The sequence below is a fragment of the Lucilia sericata genome, unplaced genomic scaffold (genome assembly GCF_015586225.1).
Source record: "Lucilia sericata isolate MDLA Ls3-8-SP2 unplaced genomic scaffold, ASM1558622v1 Contig000927F_arrow, whole genome shotgun sequence".
Lineage (NCBI taxonomy): Eukaryota > Metazoa > Arthropoda > Insecta > Diptera > Calliphoridae > Lucilia > Lucilia sericata.
In genome coordinates, this window is record NW_023994914.1 from 55952 (window position 1) to 72500 (window position 16549).

Here is a 16549-nt window from a genome sequence, read left to right on the forward strand (position 1 = left end):
AGTGATTCAAAAAAATTTAATAAATTCATTAACACAAAGTTACAGAGGTGTCGCTTTTGACATTTAAAATAGTCTAAAATCAGCTTTTGTTTGATTTTGAAATTGTTTGGTGAGAAGAGGTATATGAAATACAGCTAAAAAAATCATTGAAATCGTTTTGTGCGAATGAGAGGGAAATAGTTTTTTGCTCGTCAGATTTGACGGATTGGTCAACTGTGATGGATATATCCATCAAGACTGATTAGTCAACCCTGACTAACATTTCCATCATCCTTGATTAGTTAACAACAAAAGAGTGAGCAGTTCAAATATATGTTTTAAAGTCAAGAAAATTCATAAGTGTGAGGAAGATGAAAAATCACACGTACGCAAATATTTCCATCACATTTTTCACATTGCCCTTAAGAACTTGATAGAAACTTTATTCTACGCAATGATAGATATTTCCTTCAGTAGTGTCAGTCAAATGTCCGGTCAAATGACTGTCACTGTTCTTGTAGGGATATGATATGGCATCTCTCAACTTTCTGTATGTTTTTCTCCCTCTCTTTCACACACTCTTTTTTGACGTTTTATTTTCACTCGTATATTTATGTTGATTGCGTGAATATTTTTTTTTAGTGGCGAAGAATTAATGAGGAAAGTTTCTAATTTGTGAATAATATTAATTTAAAAAAAGTCAATAGAATTTGTAAAGACATTTAAAAAAGACAATGGCTAAATTCTATAAATTAGATATAAATCGTACAGAATGGGAAATACCAGATACATACCAACAATTACAGTCAGTGGGTAGTGGGGCCTACGGTCAAGTATGCAAAGGTAAATATACAAAAAGATAAACTGGAAATATTGAGTTTATTTGTCTGTATACTAATCTGCTAAACATTTCTTAATGATAAGATATTTACACAAATAAAATCTTTTTTCTTTTGAAAAAAATTCCATTTAGCTGTGGTACGTGGTACAAATATGAAAGTGGCCATTAAAAAGCTGGCACGTCCTTTCCAGTCAGCCGTACATGCGAAAAGGACGTATCGCGAATTGCGTTTGTTGAAACATATGGATCATGAAAATGTCATTGGTCTTTTGGATGTTTTTCATCCTGGACAGCCAGTCACTTCTTTGGAGAATTTCCAACAGGTCTACATGGTCACACATCTAATGGATGCTGATCTTAATAATATTATAAGGACACAAAAGTTGTCAGACGACCATGTACAGTTTTTGGTCTATCAAATCTTGAGAGGTTTGAAATACATACATAGCGCTGGTATTATACACCGTGATTTAAAGCCTTCAAATATTGCCGTCAATGAAGATTGTGAGTTAAGAATTTTAGATTTTGGTTTGGCCAGACCGGCGGAAAGTGAAATGACTGGTTATGTGGCTACCCGTTGGTATAGGGCGCCCGAGATTATGCTGAACTGGATGCACTACAATCAGACTGTGGACATATGGTCGGTGGGTTGTATAATGGCAGAATTGCTTACGGGACGTACTTTATTTCCTGGTACCGATCATATACATCAGCTAAATTTAATTATGGAAATCTTGGGTACACCACCAGAAGATTTTATGCAAAAAATATCCTCTGACAGTGCACGCAATTATATACGTTCACTGCCTGTCATGCAGCGACGCAATTTCCGTGATGTTTTCCGTGGTGCTAATCCTCAAGCCATTGATTTGTTGGAAAAAATGCTCGAACTCGATGCTGAGCAGCGCATAACTGCCGAACAGGCTCTGGCTCATCCCTATATGGATAAATATCATGATCCCACTGATGAACAAACATCACCTTTGTATGATCAAAGTTTTGAAGATATGGATTTGCCAGTGGATAAATGGAAGGAATTGGTATTCAATGAGGTCTTAAATTTCAAGCCTTTACCAGCCTACGCTGATGTTTTGAAGCAAGCTCAAGAACAACCACCACCATCATCTGCAGTAAATTAGTTTTAAGAAGTTATAAATAACATAGGCAGCGAATATAACCTCAAATTTTGCAAAATGTACTTAACCTCAGTTAAAGTAACTACTTATATAGATTTTTTAAAAACTTTTTATTAATTTAAATTAATATTTTACTATTATTAAGAAAAAAAAAAAAAAAAACGAAAACGTAAACAAAAACTATGCCTTAAAATCGTTAGTCGATTAATTATTCTATTAAAAAAAAACAATATAAATACACGTTCAATTTGTTGGTGGTATATATTTTTAAAATATTCAAGTTATATATTAGATTTATAAACTCTTAAACAATATGTTCAATTGTAATTTAAATTAAGCTTTCAATAAATAATTGAATAAAATTTCACTTAAATAGAAACGGTCCTACCTAACACTTTTAATAAACCTTTTCGACTTAAAGAAATAACAATTTCTGCCATCGAAAAAAATTGTTTCGTAATAACCATAATAATTTTAACAAAATCGTATATTAAGATTTTTTAAAAAATTCTTTTGTTTTTTCCAACAAAAAATCGATTCTTGGATTATTTGAATGATGCATAGATTTTGCAAAAAATTTTTGTTCAGTGTATTTTTTTTCCTATTATTAAGTGGCAACACTAAACCACTAGTATGTTATCATTTAATAGTGAATGTCAGAGACTTGCGCCGATTCGGCTTAAGCCGACTAAGCCTAGCCGCCGAACAAAATGTCAAAGCCGCCGCCGCCGAAAATCTTTCAGCTTAATACGGCTTGAAAATTTCGCCATATTTTGTACAATTTACAGAATACTTTCGCTAAATTTGTGGAATTTTACAATATAAAATTAATTTGTTTTCATTTAAGCAAGTTTTCTTTTACTTAATAATAAGCCGCTCATTGAAATTTGGCCGGTGTAGAACTTTGCTCAACGTTCGATGTATATGCTTCGCCTCAGATATTTTCGTGTTTTCGCGCCTAATTCGAGTCGCTGCTTTGACTTCAAACCAGCTTCGTTGACGTCAACGGAGCTACACCTTTTTACATTGCTGGTATGTCATACCGTAAAGGGCTAGGGTATCGAACATGTGTATTTCAAATGGGAAGTGCAGTTGATGTCAATTCTGCCGACTGCGAAAAGAAATTCTGCTAGAATTTTTCGCGCCAAACTGTTTTCTGCATTTTTTATTTGCCAAAAAAAATCTGTTGTTGTTTCGCACACACTGTGCGAAAATCTAAAATGACAGAAATGTTATTCTTTAAATAAAAAAATAATTTTTTACTAAAAATTAAAATTAATAAGATTGTATGCTATACTACTATACCGAGGGTCATTGTACAAAGAAACAGCAAGTGTTGGGTTGAATTTAGTTAAATTGTTAATAATTATATGGGTTTGTTTTCGTTTAATACCCAAAAGTGTTTATCGAAATCTATATTTGACATATTTGTGAGATCTAGAAGATTAAAAAATGTATGTAATGGTGTTAATTAATTATTTATTTGTCTATAATGAACGTCTTTCTTTTCAAGAAAGAGGAGGCATCATGAAGGTCTCCTGGAAGAATGTCCACAAGAGAGTGGCAATTGTATACCTCCCTAGTAGCCTAGGTGGGTGGTGGTCGGTCGGCTAGTGGTGACATGGTATATTATCACCTAGAGGCAATGGAAGGAAGCTGATTACCGTATTCAGGGGGTATCCTTGAGACACATACTTATTATTATACCATTGATCTTAGCAGAATCACTACCATACACCCATAATAGAGCGCGATGTCTGTCAGGTGTGCCTTTCAGTGCAGCTCTTGTTGTCTCCAAACACTATGGTGGCCGAATATTTACAAGAAACAATTGTTAAGCCGTCTTTTATACAAATTTATAGCTTTGTAGAGAATGTCTTCACGGACCTAGAGGATAGAACCTGGGTAGGTATGTAGATGTTGTTTGGGCAAAATATTGGTACTAACCATTGTGGGCTTTAAGTCGACTTTAGATCCCTTATAGTTGTCACACTATACCAAATAAGCATTCTTGCTGGAATTAAAGTTTAAAACATGTTTAATTCCAGTCAAACATTCAAATTTCAAGTGTTGAAATTCACTTTCATTACACTTTAATTCAATAGAATTCTCCAGTGAAAACGAAACTTGAATTCAAGTCGAACATTAGAATCTTTTTACAGTATAATTCAATGCACGAAATCTATATACAGTGTCTCTCATAAGTATTCGAATTTAGGTAAACTATGAAAAGAAACCAAATTTAATAATATATTTTGTGTGCCAAAAAAAATTAATTTGTTATATTGTCTAGACAGCCCTTAAGTTTGATATCACGCTTTTTAAAACTTGAAAAATTTACATTTACTTAAATTAAATTAGCTTTTTTTAAAAAAGTCCATAAAATTGCCTCACAAAAGTATACGAATTTTTACTGTATTTCATATTTGAGCATATTATACGAAACACAAATTTTAGAATAGACTAGTTTTTATGCTTTAAATTGTTTTAAGGGGTTACTATCAACCGAAATGATATATTTTAGGCCCATTTGGTCCACAATTTTTGGGGATTTGTACCCCTCTTTTTATGTAATACCATTAAAATGGCGATTTTTGGCAATATTTGTAGTATTTTCTCTTTTTTTCCAGAGATAAAACCAAAGTTTGATATTGGGATTTAATAGACCCCTTGGAGTATCTAAAAATAGTATTTTTGTTACAAGAATCTGTATTCAAACGATCCAAGATATATTATTGATATCATTATTCTGTCGCTAATTCAATATATTGGAACTTAAGTCCATTTTCATAATACTAGGGTCAAAAGTTTTCGGGGAAAGTTTTCTTGTATATATTCTTTTAGATATCAGCTTTTATATATTTTAAGTTTTCAATGTATTGTGGAAGTGTACAACTCCAAAACATGCCTCGAAGAAACACCATTCAATATGGTAGTATCATTATTTTTATATACCAATGACCTCCAGGCTGCATGCCACTATATCATTATGGTCTAACTCAAAAATATCGATATCTGTTTAAATATTGATTACTATGATCAAAATAAACCCAAAATTTTGGACTTACAGTGTTATTGTAATGGGCAACATAAGCGTGAAAGTTACGAATAGTAAAAACTCAAATCTACTGTATAGGATGACGTTTTGTTAAGGCATGTTTTGGAATTGTATACCGATATAATGTATTGAAAATTTAAAATATATTAGTGCTAATATGTACATGAATGTATACTAGCCAACTTTGTCGGAAAATATCGGCCCTAGTGGTACGAAAAGGGACTTAAGATCCATACAATTTAATTAGAAACAGAAGAACGATACCAAAAATACATCTTGGAACTTTTAAGTACAGATCCTTATAACAAAAATTATTAATTTTAGATACCTCAAGGGGTCTATTAAATCCCAATATTAAAGTTTGGGTTTATTTCTGAAAAAAAGGAAAAAAAATTGCAAATATGGTCAAAAATCGCCATTTTAATGATATTACATGAAAAGATGGTACAAATGCTCCAAAATTTTGGAACAAATGGGCCAAAAATATATTATTTCGGTCGATAGTAACCCCTTAACACAATTTTAAGCAAAAAACCACTCGATTATAATTTTTGTGTTTCGTATAATATGGTCATATATGAAATACAGGAAAAATTCGAATACTTTTGTGAGGCAATTTTATGGCCTTTTTTTAAAAAAAGTTAAATCAATTGAGGTAAATGTAATTTTTCCAAATTTTAAAGATTGTGATATTATACCATAGGACTCTCTAGACAATATAACAAATTTAATTATTCATTTCACACACAAAAAATATTATTAAATTATGTTTCTTTTCAAAGTACAACCAAATTCGAATACTTATGTGAGACACTGTATGTACATACATACGTACATATATAAAATTCTAACGTTACTGACTGACTGATTCATCATCGCACAGCCTAAACGGTTTTAGCTAAAGAGCTGAAATTTTATACAGGAGGTTGGTCTCCCACCAAATAGATCCACTAAGACGGGATTTTTGGAAATTCGAATGATTAGGGGGTTAAAAATGGTAAAAACGGGTAAATTCGGTAACCTCATATCTCCTAAACTATAAAAGATACAAAAACAGTTTAAAGCTTATCGTCATTCATTTAAAAAATAAGCGGACAGGTGTCTGGTACTTTTTTCAAATTCGGCCCCTTTGGGGAATAAACGGGTAGAAACTGTAATTTGGTACTTCTTTTGCACCCCATGTATCTTTTAAACCAGAGAACATTCAACAAATATTTTTGAATCCTTCATAACTTGACGAACAAATAAAAATATGAATTTAGTACTTTTTGGATATTCGGACGTTTAAGGGGTGAAAATTGTACCTATTTTTGGTACTTTTTTTTATAAAACATTGTTTTTTGGTTTATTAACTTATACATATGAATACATAATAACGGGCTCCCAATACGATGTTGCAACTGGTACTTTTTTGACTTAGAATTTAGAAACATGTAATTAAGCACTTGAGAATCTATAAATGTGGACTTTTTGGTACTTTTTAGTTCTTCAAAAGGTACTTTTTGAGTTTTCTATTAAATTGAACATAGAAACATGAAATTATGCACGTAGAGCCTGGAGTAAATGAGAATCTATAAAATGGCACTTTTAGGTACTTTTTCGTTCTTTGACTGGTACTTTTTGAGCTTGCTACAAAATTTGAACCTCGAAACATGAAATTAAGCACTTAGAGCCTGGAGTAAATGAGAATCTATAAAATGGGAACTTTATCGTACTTCGACTGGTACTTTTTGAGTTTTCCATAAAATTAAACCTAGAAACATAAAAATAAATATGTAGAGCTTGGAGTAAATTATAATCTATAGAAAGGGACTTTTTAGTACTTTTTCGTTCTTCGACTGGTACTTTTTGAATTTTTTATAATATTGAACCTAGAAAAATTACATTAAGAATGTGCAGCCAGGATTAAGTGATAACATTTAAAAGGGGACTTTTTGGTACTTTTTCGTTTTTCGACTGGTACTTCTTGAATTTTTTATAATATTGAACCTAGAAACATGAAATTAGGAATGTACAGCCCGGATTAAGTGATAACATATAAAAGGGGACTTTTTGGAACTTTTTCGTTCTTCAACTGGTTCTATTTGAATTTTCTATTATAATGAACCTAAAAACATAAAACTAAGTCCCTGATTGGACTTGAGTGAATGAAAATTTAAACTGGAGTATTTCTGGTAATTTTTCGTTCTTTAACTGGTACTTTTTGAATTTTCTAAAATATTGAATATATAAACATAAAATTAAACACGCAGTATCCTAATTGAACGAAAATTTATCTCGCTTACGTCCATTTTGCAAAAATGGCTCGATATAAATCGAAATTTCTATAGGCCATTATTGACCCTGCCCCCTTCAATAATTGATTTTAACGTTTTTTACGTACTTAATAATAACATAATAAAACAATTTTTGTTGGAACGAAAATATGTAATGCAAATATGTATATGAAATCTTCTTGAGAAATGACTTAAACGCACATAAATGGATTTCAAATGTCGATGTCGACGAAAAAAACATTTTTAGGAACCGAAAAATAAAGTTATGAGGATCGGTCCGCCAATATATCCCTCTTACAGAAAATCAGTTTATAGCTAATACATCATTCCAAAAGTTATCATTATGATAGAATTATAGTAGAATTAAAAAAAAAATACTTTAAATTATATATATTATTGATCCAAATCCACATTTAAGTCCCTAATCTGAAAAACACGGTGACGTTCTTATTAATCTAATGATCGGACCACTTCCGAAATTTGCTTTTTTACGACATATGATTTGCCGAATATAACTCTTACTTCTTACTTATTTTAATCATAAATTACCGCTAAAATAGGATTAGTCTGCCTTTAGAGTTGCGAGTTTTCATACATTCTAATAATTTTTTCAAAGTGAAACTTTTGGAATATTTTTCAATCTCTTTGTGATCCCTTTAAATGATGTTGTTCTGGAAGAACTTTAACATCCATGTAAACATTTTGGGTAATAAATTGGGGGACTACCAATGAGGGGAGCGGAACCTCCCATATGAATTAAATACAAAAATTCGTTTATCTGGGAAACTAATATAACTAAATTCTTCAAATTCTTGCACGAACAACTTTAATATTCATCTGAACATTTTGGAGAAAAAAGGGCGGACTTTCATCTGGGGGGCTTGGAGCTCCCATATGAATTAAATAGACAAATTCGTATATCTGAGAAACTATTAGAGCTAGAATCTTCAAATTTTACTGAAGAACATTTAGAGAATAACGGGCGGTCTTTCAATGGGGGGCTTGGCACTTCCCATATGAATTAAATACAAAATTTTGTATATCTGGAAACTATTAGATTATTCAAATTTTTCATAGATTAAATTAAACGTGGAATCTCCCATATGTAACAAATTGAATATCTGGAAAACCATTGTAGTTAGAATCATCAAAATTGTTAAGTAGGTTTCTTATTTATATTGCTTTTAGGGTAGCACAGCACACTGGGTATAGCTAGTAAATAAACAAATAAAATATCTTTGTTTTTACGTTATTGATCATTTTCTTAATGCAAAATTTTTTAGAAACTGATTTTCTGCAAAATGTTTTATATGGAGAACTTGGAGAAAGGATTTGTTTTTAATTTTTAAGAATTTTTTATTCATCCCTGCATAATTTCTCATACAACTTTTGAGTTTGCTCTGTTTTGTTGTTATAAACAATATATTTGCTTCCAAAATCCTACTTTCTGATCTCTCGGATTCCGTTTTTATTTAAAATCGTTGAAAAATTAAAAACTAAACGTAGTTGAAAACTTAGCCGGCTTACAGTCGATTTTAAGCCGCCGCCGACATATTTACCCTATAAGAAATGAATGACCGAAACTAACACATAAAAAAGGATTTTACTAACACACATGCAACATTTTTTTTATAGAATTGTCGAAAAAAAAATTAATGGATAATTCCATCAACAATGACAGTCAAATGACCGGTAAAATGACCGTTACTGGACCCAATGTGTGGTATAGGGTTGAATTTGCTTATGAAAGAATGAAACAACTACATTTTGATTAAAATGTATTAAAATTTATATTTTGATCAACAATGACAGCCAAATGACCGATCAAATGACTGTCACTGTGTTACAGAGTTGTATTTTTCGTCGTTACAAATTAATTGTTTCTGCGAAAGCCAAAGATCAAGAAGCGAAGAAATAAAAAAATTACAAAGTCTTTAAATTATTAAAAATAAAGAGAATTATTATAAACTAAATTTTAAAAAAGCTCAGGAAGTGGATCAGAAGATAAACAATTCGGAGTTTAATCAATCAATGGTAACATAAATATGTACTTATGATTTTTATATTTCGATATTTATGAATACTTATGTATTTCTTTACAGACAACATATTTCCACAAATTAATAGGAGCATCAGAGGACTTAAGATTCTGCGAGATATGTAAAATGGTGAAAAGACTGGTAATTTATGTATATGATTACTATATTAATAAAATTAACAATATATATATTAAAATATCAATAAATTGTGTTTTATTATAAATTGGTATAGCCGTCAGATTTGACGGATATATTCATCAAGTGTGATTAGTCAACAATGACCGATTAATGCATCATTTTTTTATTTGTTAACTGTGATGGATATATCCATCAAGCATGATTAGTCAATCATGACTAATATTTATATCATCCATGATTAGTAAACAACAAAAGAGTGAGCAGCTCAAATATATGTTTTAAAGTCGATAGAATTCATAAGTGCGAGGGTGATGCAACATCACATGTACACAAATGTTTCCATCACTTTTTACATATTGCCCTATATATATATATTGCACTATAGTGTCAGTCGCCGCCGCCGTTAATATTTGTCGGCGCAGGGCTCTGGTGAATGTTTCTGGACAAAACATAAATAATAAACAGAAATTTTAAACGTTTTTAGTTAAATTCTTCAATAAATAATAAAATATGCCAAAAGTTGTATCCCGTAGTATAGTTTGTTCAGATTCCAAAGATCAAGAAGAATATAACGATGAGACGCCCTTGAATATTTACTATTGTTTGTGTGGCAAATTGGCATTAATTTTGGGTGAGCATTAATTTTGACTTCTTCCAGGGCAGGAATATAGTTTTGACTTTATTTTCCTAGATTGTTCCATAGAAAAATTACCGCTGAGAAGAACTGATGGAGCTCGTGTAATAGATGGGAAACATCATGCCCACAAATTAACCTATCAAGATGGTGAGACTATTTATATACGACGCAAGGAGAAGGGCATAGAAAAACAATATCGCTATAATGTAAGTAAATTAACGAAATGTCTTAAGAGTCTTAACATAAATGTGTTTCGTTATAGTGTAAATCCTGTAATTTACCCATCTATTACCGCCACGAACCCAAATCTGATATAACCTTCATAATACATCATGCCTTGGTTAAGACCAAAAATGATATACACTTAAATTTGGAATCTGCAACGTCTACGACAAAAAAACTTTTGCCTGGTGAATCGGAAAAGGTAATGGTTACACGTCACACTAAAAATATGGGTAAATTTAGTTCGGTTACTGTGTCTACCATAGACGAAGAAGAGGATGAAATTGAAGCGGTATGTGAAACTGTGTTTTTTACCGAATTAAAGATTTTAATGTATTTATTTTCCTTATTTAGCGTGAAATTGCCGATAGCTATGCGAATAATGCTCGTATTATTGAAAAGCAATTACAGCGCAAAGGTGGCAAACTGGTAGATGTTGGAGCGAAAACAAAACAAGATGATGGTCCTCCAGGCAAAAAATCTAGAGGAACTTTGTTGGATATTTAATAAATGAATTTTTTACATACCTATAAAAGCAATTGAAATGAGTGGGTTTAATGCTGGAAAGATAATTTTAGTTTATGTTTTAGAGTTGTGTTGTTATGAATGCTAAACTTTGTAGATTTTTCAAGTTATTTAAATCCAAACTTATACCTATTTAGAAGTTGTTTTGAGGTGAAGTTTGCATTTTGATTTCCTGTAAGAAACATCAATTACTGACTGACCTCAATGTAAATGGTCTTCTAGGGTTGTCACGTGTTTAGTGAAACCAGCGCCAGTTAGAAGTTAGAGAAGCAACCAATGGCCCCTACACGAATTATCTTTCCTCTTCTCCGCCCTCAGTTATGCAACGATCGATTAAAGTTATTACAACAAAAAATAAAACAGAAAAAATCTCAATTCAAATTGAAATGCAGAATAGGGTTGAGTGATAACGCTGCCAGAACGAAAGAGTAAAAGGAAATGAACAAAATCTTTAGTCTATTGTCTTTCTAGCCAACATGACAAAATCAGATTCTTCAACGTACTCGTCTAGGAAGTCAAAGTGATGCTAAACTTAAAAATTTAGAAAATTTAAAAAGAGCTAACATCAACCTATAGTCCGGAACAAGTATGTATTGGGTGTTGTTATAGTGCAGCGGAGGCCAAAAGGTCATTATCCAAGTGCCTTGGACATATGGCCATAACAGTAATAGTCTTTGCGAGGAGATCAAAACATTAGGTTTTGAAGGGTATTTGCACCATAAAAAGGGTGCAACTATTGTGATTCTCTTCGTAGAGTGTTAAGATCCTTATAGAAAAGCGAAACATTACAAGAAAACAAAAAGAACATCAACAAGTCGAAGATATGACTAATTCCTCTGATAAAATTCAGAGTCCCACAATTTAACCCAGTTTGTAATGGAAATAGTTTCTCATTTATTTTAACCTGAGATTCTGTTTTTGTTGTTTTAGCAAAGTCGGTGTGGCTGTATTGACAATCCCTGGTCGTTGTTCGTTAAACTTTGAATTGTTCCGTTGTTCGATTGCGAACCGATTGTCGTGTGAACGTAGAGAGATTGTGTATTCAAGAACAATGGCAAATTATGTGCTCAATTGTCTCTAGTTCATCTGCATCTTCCTCGCATATCCTGTAAAAGTCCGGTATATTACCGTCCTACTTACTGATAAAAGTCCTAATTGAACAATCTCCCGATAAGACAACTGCCAGCATCCTAAGACTGCATCTATTCAGTCCTATAAGTATCTTGGTAGCAGTCACATCCAGCGTTGGTCATAAGGCCTTTGAGATTTTGCAATCCTTTCTACTATTCTAGTGGTTGATGATTTCACGGATTCTCTCGAAAAGGACCAACACATTATTAAAAAAGCTCAAAATAAATTACACATGAACTTAAATACTGAAATGATCTTTTAAAAAAGTTCTTTGACAAAAGCTTTTTGAAAAACTTTCTATGGAGTTTCTATTAAAGAGCTTTTCTTTAAAAAACTGTTTTGTTAAAATATGTTTGAAAAAACTTTTTATTGAATTTTATTTTGAAAAAAGCTTCTTGTTAAAAAGGACATTCTAAACAAGCTTCTTGTTAAAAAAAAAACTTTTTTAAAAAGCTTTCTATAAAAAAGCTTTTCAAAAATTTACTTTTAAAAGAGCTTTTTTCCTATGGTTTAAAATGATAAAATTTATATTTAAAATAACTTACCCCTGGACAATTTCTTTTTAAAGACGTAAGATTTTGAAGTCCAAATTGTAATTGTAGATTTCAAAAAACACAAAGTATTATAAGAAGATCTTTTGTTTACATTTATGTATTTAATGCATGTTTATCATTTAAATCTTTTGTTTTTCATTTCATGTTGGTATTTAAAAATTGTTTTTCTTTTTTTTTATTTAATTGATTACTGTATACACTGCTACAATTGGAAAAAAAGGAGAGAGAAAAATATATAGAAAAATTAATAAAATAAATTGGTTTATTACACTAGAGAACACAAATTTATGGTTTTTTAGGATGCTCTCTTTTAGTTTAGACAATTGTTGCTGTAAGCTGTATTGAAAAGAAAAAAACGTTTATAACAAGCAGCAATATTGTTTTCTATTAAATGTATAAACTTTTGTTTTTTTTTAATTTTTTAAATATGTTTTTAGTTTTTTTTTTTCTGTAACCATAAACTAAGAGAATATTTTATTTTCGTTTTTTTTTTTTGCTTTATTATTCTTGTGAATATTGTATTTAAAACGCAAAAATTATAAATTTTCTTCCAATTATTATAGTTTTATATATAAAATGTTTATTTTCTTTACGTTTTATTTTTGTTTAGAAGAATGTTTTTGTTTTTTTTTCGATAATAGTTTATTTTCAATACATTTTTTTATATTTTATTAATATATTTATAAATATTTTATTTAAAGAGTTCTTCTGTTTAACAATCTATTTACTTGGAATTGTTGCAGATTGAGAGTTATAGGGCAAGGGGGACCAGGGTTGTTGTTGTTGAGAAATAATGACAGAGAGGGGGAGCTTTACTTTTCGTTTTTTTTTTATAAAATCTCTTAAACATGTTGTTTTTTTTTACTTTTATATTTTGCTTTTTTTCTTTTTATTTAAATATAATTGAGTTTTTTGTTTATATTTTTTTGTTAAGCTTTTATTTAATATTATTCTTTTTTAATGATGTTTTTATTTTTAATGTTTTCATTCTAAGCAAATCTTCTGGTTTTGTTTGTTTTATTTATGTTTATAATGCATAATTTTACATAATACCATTTTTTTAAATTTTCAATTTATTTCAATATTTCTCTTTGTTTTCCATATATTTTGTGTTTGCTGTGGTGTTGTTGTTGTTGTTGTGTTTAGCCAAGTTTTGATTCCCCTGTGTTAACTGCACGCTAATAAAAATTTATGTTCATGATGATAATGTTGTTGTTGTTGTTGTTTCTAAAAGTCATTTCTATCAGTTTCTAAAGATTTACTGATCTTCATCACCCAATTCATGTTTGATTTTAGAGAAATCGAAATCTTCACCAGTACCACGTTTGAAAATGTCCAATACATCGAGGCAAGTGGTTTCGAAATGAGTTGTGGCATCATAAGATTCCGAAATGAATATTTGAGAATCGGAACCATCATCGAGCGGCTCATAATAGTCCGAGATCGAAATGAACTTTTGTGCAATGGGCTCTAGTAGATCCAAACCGTGTTTAATTTCATTTTCTGGCTGATCGGTCTCGACGGTAGTCGAAACCATACCGACGAACCAGCCTTTAGCAGCGACCTGATGGGCATAACTGACCAATGATACATAAATGTCTGATTTGCGACCGACTTGTTTTTGTGGAATGATAATTTGGGTTGATAATGCATCTTTAGTATTGCCAATTGGATGATCCAATAAACAAATGCAACGTATAACTTGACCCTTCTTTCGTACCTGGGAAAGACCAAATAAAGAAAATGGTTTAATAGTTGTAAGATAACTTTCTACTACATAGCCTTAAAAGGCTTTATAAATACAGAGAGCTTTTAAAAAAGTTTTGAGAATGAGATTTCTATAACAGAGCATTTTATAAAACGGTTTTCTGAAGAAAATTTTTTGTTTAATGCTTTCCATAAAAAGAGCTTTTGAAAATAGCTTTTTTGTTAAAAGTTTTCTAAAAACATTTTTTCTTAAAAGCTTTCTATTAAAAGAGCTTTTGAATGGTTAAAACCACTTTGGAAAAGAGCTTTTTATTATTAATAATAACGTTTTTTGGAAAAAGCTCTGAAAAAGCTTTTTATAAAAAGAGCTTTCTGAAAAAAATAGTTTCTATTAGAGTTTTTATTAAAATCCTTTTGAAAAAAGCTTTTATTAAAAGAACTTTTTCGAAAAAATCTTTTCTAAAAATACATTTTTGAAAAAGCTTTTAGGTTGACGAAATTTTTCCAAAAAGCTTTAACGATTTTTATTCAATTTGCGCTCTGCGTTTAAACACTCACCTTATCGGGAACATAACTGGGATCACAGTAGACCTGTTTACATTTGGCAATCTCATCACCAGAACGTACACCTACTACCTTGCCACCCTCGCCCAAAACGATTTCATCAATGGGCTTATCCAACATATAAGTGCCACCATAAATGGCCGATAAACGGGCAAAACCTTGTGGTAATTCTCCCAAACCGTACATGGGATATAGATATGGTGATTTACCATATCGGGCTAATGAATCCGAATACAATTTAATACGTTGTATAGTCTTAACGGCTGGCTCATTCAAATATTCATCGTCACGGAACAGGGCCAAGGCATGACCTGTGAAATCTTGTGTATTCTTATCCAAACCGAATTTATCGTATAGAGCCTGCATATTTGCTTTCGATGGATCGAAATCTTTCCAGGTTTTTGGATCATCTTCCTTGAAGTCTTGAACATAGATCAAGAAATTGCGGAAACGACGGTTTTTCGAACATACCTGCAAAAGAGAGAAACAAAAGAGAGGTTATTAGTATATTGGTTTTTAACAATTGTTGATTTAATGATAATAGATAGATAGATAGATAGATAGATAGATAATAAGATAGATAGATAGATAGAATTAGTTACGAATATATAATAGATAGATAATAATATATAATAGATAGATAGATAGATAATAGATAGATAGAGAGAATAGATAGATAGATAGATAGATTAGTAGATAGCATAGATAGATAGATAGATAGATAGATAGATAGATAGATAGATAGATAGATAGATAGATAGAAGATAGATAGATAAGATAGATAGGAATAGGATAGTCGATAGATAGATAGATAGATAGATAGAGAAGATAGATATATAGATAGATAGATAGATAGATAGATGATAGATAGATAGATCGATAGATAGATAGATAGATAGATAGATAGATAGATAGATAGATAGATAGCTAGATAGATAGGTAGATATATAGATGATAGATAGATGATAGATATAGATAGATAGTAGATAATAGATAGTAGATAGATAGATAGATAGATAGCTAGATAGATAGATAGATAGATAGACAGAATAGATAGTAGATAGATAGATAGATAAAAAAATAGATGTAAAGTAATTTGTTTATACTTTTTTAGCAAAGGGACTACTCTAGCTTAAATAGCAACAGTACATTTAAAAACGAGCTAATCTATAAACATAACTATATTAGAGGTAATCCTCCCCTTTTTTGTAAATGAATATTATGAACAATTTTTCCATTAGTCACCATTTAATGACGTCACACGCAACATATGAGCACATAAGAAAATATGCTCTCATTTATATATTTATACTAAAAAACTAAACTATACAACAACATTTAGGTATGACAAACTAAAATAAAAAGAAATAACTAATAAAAATATTTTGGGTTAAGTGAAAGGTATGTGTATTAAATGAGCTTAACAAATGTATGTAGATAATGTAATAGTACAAAAAAAGAAAACAATTTGCAAAAAAAAGCTTTAAAGCCAAAAATATAAAAATAATTTAATTTTTAGGAAATAATTTAAAACTAACTTAAAGTATTAGTCAAGTTTATATAGAAAAACCTCTTGCTAAAGAAACTCACAACAACAAAAAATATTATGTACAAATACAATCGAAGTATAATAGAGTTATAATACAATATAAATGTAGTTCATTGGCCTGATTATCTATACAACAAATAATAAAGTAAATCAAAGAGAAAAAATAAATAAAATAACAACAACAACAATAATA

At 30.5% G+C, this 16549-nt stretch overlaps 3 protein-coding genes across 3 annotated transcripts in view; 2 read left to right on the forward strand and 1 right to left on the reverse strand.

Annotated features, from left to right (window-relative positions):
• The first annotated feature begins 534 nt into the window (after nt 1-534).
• Nucleotides 535-2330, forward strand: LOC119609069 (mitogen-activated protein kinase p38b). The gene is made up of 2 exons (XM_037963753.1): nt 535-822; nt 953-2330. Exons 1-2 carry the CDS (start codon nt 714-716, stop codon nt 1957-1959), a joined length of 1116 nt encoding a protein of 371 aa, XP_037819681.1. The 5' UTR covers nt 535-713; the 3' UTR covers nt 1960-2330.
• A 7531-nt stretch (nt 2331-9861) lies between these two features.
• Nucleotides 9862-10865, forward strand: LOC119609066 (UPF0428 protein CG16865). Its single transcript, XM_037963750.1, has 4 exons — nt 9862-10098; nt 10159-10310; nt 10367-10618; nt 10681-10865. Exons 1-4 carry the CDS (start codon nt 9978-9980, stop codon nt 10831-10833), a joined length of 678 nt encoding a protein of 225 aa, XP_037819678.1. The 5' UTR covers nt 9862-9977; the 3' UTR covers nt 10834-10865.
• Nucleotides 10866-13177: 2312 nt separating this feature from the next.
• Nucleotides 13178-16549, reverse strand: part of LOC119609065 (rab GDP dissociation inhibitor alpha) — a 7372-nt gene continuing 4000 nt past the window's right edge. Inside the window, 3 exon segments of the mRNA XM_037963749.1 lie at nt 13178-14256; nt 14802-15263; nt 15265-15278. Of these exon segments, the coding sequence (XP_037819677.1) occupies nt 13795-14256; nt 14802-15263; nt 15265-15278 (938 nt within the window). The 3' untranslated portion in view covers nt 13178-13794.